The 8499-nt window shown below is 39.3% G+C and overlaps 1 protein-coding gene across 1 annotated transcript in view; it reads left to right on the plus strand.

Moving 5' to 3' along the window:
* crhr2 (corticotropin releasing hormone receptor 2) overlaps nucleotides 1-5099 on the plus strand; it is a 49352-nt gene extending 44253 nt beyond the window's left edge. Inside the window, exons 11-12 of the mRNA XM_030773877.1 lie at nucleotides 1948-1989; nucleotides 4959-5099. Coding sequence (XP_030629737.1) covers nucleotides 1948-1989; nucleotides 4959-5099 — 183 coding nt within the window. The remainder of the gene's footprint in view (nucleotides 1-1947; nucleotides 1990-4958) is intronic.
* The last annotated feature ends 3400 nt before the right edge of the window (nucleotides 5100-8499 follow it).

An 8499-nucleotide genomic window follows, 5' to 3' on the forward strand; every position in this document is an offset into this window, starting at 1 on the left:
AGATTGTGAGTACAAAATTATTTTGGAATTCAAAAACACGCCGATTTTAACCCCTTACAGAGACAAAGGTAACTGAAAATACTAAAAGTGTCTTATTTATTCTTTTAGTATTTTGTAAATGAACTTAGTGGATGTTTGGTTCTGTTCTCTGCCTGTATTGGAAGCTGCCTTGGATGAAAGTGTCTGCAAAATGAATAAATGTAAATGAAAGGGATGAGTTTTTTTAGCCTGGACTCTCTAGTGATTGAACTAATTGAATAGCCCTGATCTATAGAGTTACAGTTTGTAAAGTAAGGATTTTTTCAGGCTACAGTAAATAGTTAATGTTGTTGTGAAAGCAAATACACATGGAGGTAGCACTGGAAGTCCCAGCTGCAATCATCAGACCTACCATTATATTGACAGTACACCTCCTCAAAGCACAGCGCAACCAAAGACTGTTAGATTCATTGTTTTAAGCACCTAAGCTTGTGACCATGCTCCATGAATATTTAAGCACTGCTTCAAACAGACGATAGTTTTGTTTTTCCTCCACCCCAAAAGCTATTTTTTCCATACAACTTTTGATGTCTCACTGCACTTCCTCCCTCCTCAGACAGGACCAGAACCGGCACCTCAATAACAACATCTACCAATTATTCATGGCCCTCCTCTTATGTCCCCCCCCATCTTTGTCTCTGTCTTTGAGTGTGGGGGGAAAAAAAGGCTGAAACCAAGCCTTCTGACAGACCCTCCAGCGCACAGTTCACATCCTGAGCTATGCTACAACATCCCTGAAGATCCTGAACAGTTTCTAGCTTGCCATGTATCCGCTGAATGTGTGATATGATTTTGTTGCTTGCCGTGTCTCGGTTACATTTGATGCTTGGTGTGTATCTGCTGATTAACTGGTATGTTTTCTTCATGCTTGCTATATATCAGTTGCGTTAGAGCAATTCAATAAATTCCTTGTGTTTTCCAAGTATTCCCACATATCACAGATATACCCAAAGCTCCATTATGAAACACAGGTGATGTACCAATACTGGAAAAATTCTGCAAAAAAGACAAAATATTTTTAAAAAAAGCATCTTGTATGGATTGCATTAAACCTTTTGATGTTAAGTACACTTGCTCCCCCCCCCCCAGTTTTTTCTGTATTATTATTGTCATTTATTTATTTCTTTATTTAATATAGGCTAAAGTTGAATATTTAGATTAAAACAGGCTAAGACTACAGAGCTAAGGTTATTTTGGTGTTAATCTTAGGGCGCTGTGAAGTTGTCCTTGTGACATACATTTTCAGCTGTCATTTGAGATTAATTTTGCATAACTGATCTAATTTTGCTACAGGGTGGTAAAACTGTAAGCAATGCAGTGTAAATACCACTGTAATTAACCATGTACAATTCCCAGGGAAACAGTAGATTAGTCTATTTCACAGTTATGCCCTGGAAATTTACAGTAATCATGATCTTTTTTTTGTTTTTGTTTTTTTTTTGTTTTGTTTTTATAATTCTCTTAGACTTAGGCTATATTTGTCTTGTGTGTCTCTAACAGGCACCATTCTAACAATCTCTCAGGCCTACATATGAATGCTTTGTTTGCCATCTATGCTTGTTCAAGAGGACACTTCAGACATATGTCTGATGAGGTGTGCTGTGTAAAAGCGGCAGTGAACAAACCAGCCAGACAAACCATTTCTTTGTGCACATTGTACAGACTGCAATGGCAAAGGCAGAGCCTAGTTAAAATTGACAAGGAAACAAATCATCGTGCAAAGGCAGCAGTTTAGATTACAGGATCACTTATATCAATAAATACAATACCCTTGAAGTTACCTGTCTTTTTCCATTGTTTTTTCCATGGGCAGTATATAAATACCAGCTGTAATGTGGTGTGTATGTAGTGATTAAAGCTGCACTATAGTATGTGACACTTGGCTCTTTTTCTTTCTTTTTTTTGCAGGGTTTCTTTGTGTCAGTATTTTACTGCTTTCTAAATGGAGAGGTGAGTCAACACACTGAGTCATTTCATGCATGAGCAGAGCTTGGTGACAGTAACATTGATTTAAAACAAAACGAAAAAAAAAAAAACCACCCAACAGGACTCTCAGGGCACATTAAACCCTGTCACCTCTTTCCCATCTCTGGCAAAGGAAACACATTATTAAACAGAGGCTGTTCAAAATAACCACACGTGCACACACACACACACACACACACACACACACACATGCAAACATGTAGTAGCCCACAAAAATCAGGGGTCATTTTCTGACACCTCACTGATTGGCTGAACAACCTCATGCCAAGTTTTAGTTCTCATTAGCAACAGTGACTTGTTCGTTTGACAGCTAAATTAGAAAATTGTCCGCTCGTTCTCTCTGCGATAACACTCTGCTGACGACACTGCATTTTTCTGAGCAGTAAGGGTGGACTGGACTAACCACGTTCACCTCAAAAAGAAGAGACGAATAACATCCATTTCATTACAATACAATGAGGCATTGTGTAAGAATCTTTCCTACTGTGCGATGGTCTCCATTAAGTCTTTTAAGTCTTGGCAGAAATGGGCTGGGATTATCTCTGGCTAACATATTTTCATATGATATGCAGTGGCTTTTTCCACCAAGGCTTTTGCTTTGTATCTTAAGGACATTATGCTTGGACATTACTCATAATCTCAAACATAATGTAGTCAGTTAATATTTATAAAGATTTTAGCAAATCTTTAGTGTCCAGTAAGCCATGCCTCTGCAACTGTAATAATGATTCCTGAGGGAAAAAAAAAAACATTCAGTTGGTCCAACAACAAAGAAACCAACAGAATGTATATTACATCTATCAACAAAAGAGGATTGGAAACACCATTTTAGACTAGAAACCACATTAATGACTCGGGCTCATTAACTCGGACTCATTAATAACTATCGTACTTTAAGGTCAATGGTGGCAAAACTTGTCTGATTATCTCCCTGTCCTGTATGTTATCCCAGAAAAGCTGATAGTTATTATTGGTATTGGAATAAAGCTTTTCTATGTTTTAAGATTCAGAGCTCTTCAAACTGGTTATCAGGAGTTGTGTTTTAAACATAATGCTTTATTCTGTTTGTTTGTTTGCTCGTTACTGTTGAGGTGCTCTTTGCCCATTTCAAATAATGACCTCTAAATATGTCTTTTAGAATTAGCTAAACATGTTTGCACATGTCCGCAGCATCTACCCTCCTACCTTCCCAACATCTTCCACCCAATATCTCTTCCCCTCAATGTCCCCAACATCTACCAGCCCAGTATCTCCAACATCGTCCATCCCATGTCCCTGAAACATCCACCGTTCAGTCTCCCCAATATCTGCAACCCATATTCCCAACATCTGCCAAGCCAATATCCCCAACATTTCCCATCACTTGTGCGCAGCATCTACTGTCCCATCACCTCCAGTGAACACATAAGCCCATGTAAGCAAAGTGTCAGCCTGAAATGGAAAAAAAAAAAAAAAATCCAACAAAACAACCCCAGGCATATATGCATTCTCAGAAGACTGATTGAATTTTCCCATAAAAAGTATGAGAACAGGGTGATTTAGGGCAAGCCAGCAAAAACGGATTCCTATATTGGCTATGATTCATTGTTTGGCAGCAAACGCTGATTGCCTGTCTGTCCTGTCTGTGTTGGGTGGGAAGAGGGGGGGGGGGTCTGCGTGGGGAAGGGTTCACGGAACACGTTTTTATCTTGTTATAACCCCAAGCAAAATTGCAGTATGCATCCAAATGGGATGGTCTTGTCATCATTTATCTGATTATCTTTTTGGTCTCATGTCTAGCCTTATGTGAATTGCATACGCTGGCTGGAACAGGAATGTCTTTTAAGGATTTATAGCATGTAGCAAAATGACTCAGATGTCAGTGCAGATTCTGATCATGAGACCGCAATCATAGACATTCAGCCGTCTTTTCTCTCACAATGAAAAGGCAGTCCAGTGCACATGGGCAATCTGAAAGATTTGATACCACATCAAAATCTGGGGGCTCCGTTGATAAGAATGTAAACTTTATTTCTGATTAGTTTAACTAATCCAATTTTATGCTGCTTGCATTTGTGTTTAAATGCACATTGTTTGGCTGGAATGTGGCCGTGGGGCCTGCAGGCCCTCATAGGCAGTGTAACTAAGATGGTCTTTTTAAGTGTGCAGAAACAGAATGATGCTACACCTGAAACATTTCTGTCATGAGAGATTCCATAGTTCACAACAGGATCTTAAATATAGGCTGAAGTGGCATCCTTTTTCCTGATGACCAGAGCAGACCTGCATGCTTTCTGCTGATACTACTAATATTCCCAGTAGGTGATTTGTTATTTTTTAACAGGGGAGATGGCCCACTGACACTACTTTATAGAGTATATAGGGGATGACAACGGGGATACATTTTGGTCATTTTGCTAACAAGGGGGGTGGCACCCCCCCCCCCCCCCCCCCCCCCCCATCCCCCTACAAATAGCCTACTGGATGTTCGTGATATTGGGATTCCTGATACCCTGGAATAATAAAATTAGGAGGCGATTGCTCTTTGGTAACTCTGTGTCCCTCACATTGGCTGACTGCTGTAATGGTTTGTGTAACTACTCAGTCTTATATTGTCCCTGCTAATAATGGCCAAGTTTGTATCCCTCAGAACTCGTTCGTGTCTTGAAACCATCATAAGATGGATGAAGCTCTCAGGGAGACTGTGGGAGGGGACAAAAGCCCATGGCACATATTCTATTTGTAGGGTTTTAATATGAGCAACTTTCACCTTTTTCCTCACAAAAGTGCACCACTCAACAATAATGGTTCAGAAAAGACCTCAGCACACAGGACCACACATATCTGTCTGACTTGCACTGGAAACTGAAAAGTTCTCCTCATACTATAAGTATTTGCTCAGTGTTAACTGCAATGCTGAACACATTCTGAAAGAAGACTGCTACTTTTTTCAGGTACGCTCGGCAGCGAGGAAAAGGTGGCATCGCTGGCAGGATAACCACGCCCTGAGAGTGCGGGTAGCACGGGCCATGTCTATCCCCACATCGCCTACTCGTATCAGTTTTCACAGCATCAAGCAGACAACGGCCGTCTGATTCTGAGGTGGTGCGTTCCTCTGTTCTCATTCCAACAGGCAATGCTGAAAGTGAGCCCTCTCTCTATCGGAGCAAGACCATTCTGACATCCGTGTGAATTCTGATACGTTTTGTATCACAGACCAAGGATTAATTTATCTCCTGTATGTATATTTTTGCTATTTTCAGCATCTACAAATAAAATTTTGAGGAAAAACAAAAACAGATGTATAAATACATGTGTGTGAGTGCATGTGTGTGTAAGTGTAAGAATATGACAAACTGACTGACACACATGCACTATATATTTTTTTTTCGTAGGATTTAATTGTATAGTTGTAAATACGTTCATTTTTACATTTGCTTTTCCTTGTTTCTACCTTTAACATTGTATGTTCACATATCAACGATTGTTCTATTCTTTTTGGCAAGCTCTCCAGAAGTCATGAAATGAAATATATTTCTCTGTGTCCTCACAAAAGGAAAAACCTTCACACAAATTAGTCCCTAAAAACTCATATGACCTGTTTTAGGAATAACAATGGGGGGGAAATGTTTTGAAAATTCAAATATTGTTCCAGTCATTTTTGCAGGAATAGAATGGAATGGACACATGCAGATATAAACACACACACGCACACAAACGCGCGTGCATGCGTCCACACACACACACACACACACACACAGGAAATGCATTCACCAACAAAAGCTTTATATGGATTGCCTGTCTGATTTAATGTATTCTGTCTTTATTGAAGACTCCCACTCCATGAGGACATGTAACAACAGTTCACAGGGCCATCCCCTCTTTTTAAATCAATCTAGCTCTCTTTTTTTCTGAGAGACGTATCATTCCTATTACTGTATGCTAATACAGAAATCTGTTTGGGGCAATCCATTTCTTTTTATATCTCTCTATTTCTCACCCACTGTGAAGAGATGCATGTGGGTACGGAGAGGTACGTTCGAAATGGCCTAATCCTCAGTTCACAGTTCAAATCCATTTGTACTGCCCTTAATCAGCACCAGCATTAAGCTGTGAGGTCCCTGAGGCTGGGGGGTGAGGTGGGGTGGGGCGCAGTGCCGGTTTCGTGCAAGCGAAATCTACATGGCGTCTCTAATGTTGGTGTCCCCTTCAGGTCAGTGTGTGGGCAAATCACACCAAGTGTTCTTTTCCCCAGTGCTAAAGCTGAAATCTGTTTATTAATCACAGTAGTAATCTGGCTCCAGATCTGCAGGGAACAGCCTTGCTCCCGCCCCACGTGTATCACACTGAGTTGTGGCCATTCTAAAGAGAAGAGAAAAAAGGAGAGATTATTCAGTTGGATAAGTTGCATAACAGTATGGATGTATTTTGTAGTGTCATTTTGAAACTCATGGCTATGCATACATTCCTCCCTGGGGTTAGCCTCTCAAAGCCAGTGGTTCTTATATTCTGATAATGTGAATTACAGCAAAAATAGTTTCAAAAGGCAGAGGATAAGCATGATGGGTTAGAAACCGACCAATGATTTGAAACAATGATCCTCAAACAGTTACCATCCAAACTCTTCCCCTATGTGAAAAATGTCAGACATGCTGAACTATTGGGCACATTTGACGAAACTGGTTTGCTCTCTTGATTTACATTTGGGACATTGGGATTTTCTACAAACTTGTATTATTTTCTTTATAACAGAGCTGTCAGAAAACAAAATGGGACATATTTTTTTAGACTGATAGTACATAGGGATTAATAATTGGTCGTTTAGGATAAATTTTCATCACAGTGAGATGTATTATGATATTTGTTTCCTTTAACTTTGATGGATGATCTAACATTCACATTGGTTTTATTTCCAGCAACATCTCAGCTGCCTCTGTTGCTTATGGTCTATTTTGAAACAGTTTTAGAGGAAAACATACACTGATCAAAGTTGACATACAACATACAACACACAGAACACACCTCTACCCTTACGCTGTGTAAATAGTCTAGTTCAAATTAAAATTGCTTTTCTTAATCATTGAAAGAAATGACATGTTGTCTAAGCTTTAAAGTAATTTCCCCGTGTGTATTCCTTTACCTAAAACCTTCATGTAAATAATTTTTATGCTTCACACAGATTTTATATATTCTGGAAACTAATGTTGACTAAGCTGTGAGGCCATGGCAGATTTTGGGCCTTTCAGTGACAGTTTATGGTTAACTCCAACATTTTGCACAAACCCATAGAGTTCTATATCTTCAATTTATCTTGTGAAATGCACTCTGGCTCTGGATTCCTATTTCTCACCAAATACTTGAATTTTTTCAACTAAAATGAACTTTTTTGTGTCAATTTTGGTATTTCAATTTCATGACCAAGTCCCAAAGCTAGTGTACTTGTGGAATTGTATCACAATAATGTCGCACGTTTTGTGAGAGTGTAAACTGTGCAATGTTAATTTGAGATATGGTTGCTGTATATATATATCTCAGTTTTATCAATTCTTGTATCATTTATGAAGAAAAATATCTTTCGCTGAAATGCCCGCAATGCCTTAAGGAAATTCCAGAAAGTAGAAAGTTGTCTGTAGAAAGTATAAAAATGTTGTGAAAATGTTGTAATATGTCATTGCATTTATACAAGTAAGCATTGTACGGAAAAAAAAGGGGGGGGGGGGGGCTTCAAAGTAAATACCCTCAAAAGGAAATACTTCAGTTTCTCAGTGCGTCAGTCTTTTGTTTGTGATAATATAATGGATTTAATGACTACCTCTGTGTATCTAATAATTAAAATGTGTAATCATTCAAGGACTGCACAAAATTCTTCAAAAAAAAAAAAAAATCATTGCAAACCATATGTGCAAAAAATTTGACGACATTGCCCAGATTATGTGTAGCCTCATTGCTCTGTTAAACTCCCCATAATCCATAGCTCTCTCGCTTTCTTTGTGGTTCACTTGGTTGAATAATTTATGAAACAGAACTAAACCAGGGTGTAAGATATAGCACAGTGATCTGTTGACATAGTGACACAGGCGTGATGCTAATGCTGGGCCTCAGATATGCTAACTATTGGTGTTCTGTCAGCCTACGGTAAGGACAAGTTCCGAGTTACATAAAGCATATGCTGCTTTGGGCTTGTACAGTTCCTGTCCAGTTCCTGTCTACGTTGGTGGGAAGGGAGAAAGTGGAGCAGAAAATGCAGCACAGAGCCCGCTGGCTGTCTCATTCAGCTGCATTTCTTAAGCAGTTAGCAGGCTCTTCCACGCTAGCCATTAAAGGAATGTGACAATTAGCGCCCCTGCTCGCTGAAAGAGGTCTGATGGACAGTATTGTACGGACTGTCCTTAAGGCATCCTGAGGCTGATCTGTATGTTTGTTTGTTTGTTTGTTCTTTACTTAAAGGGTTATGGGTAATATGAATAAGTCTCTGTATATAGACTATTCTAGATT

The sequence above is a fragment of the Chanos chanos genome, chromosome 5 (assembly GCF_902362185.1).
Source record: "Chanos chanos chromosome 5, fChaCha1.1, whole genome shotgun sequence".
NCBI classification, from domain to species: Eukaryota; Metazoa; Chordata; class Actinopteri; order Gonorynchiformes; family Chanidae; genus Chanos; species Chanos chanos.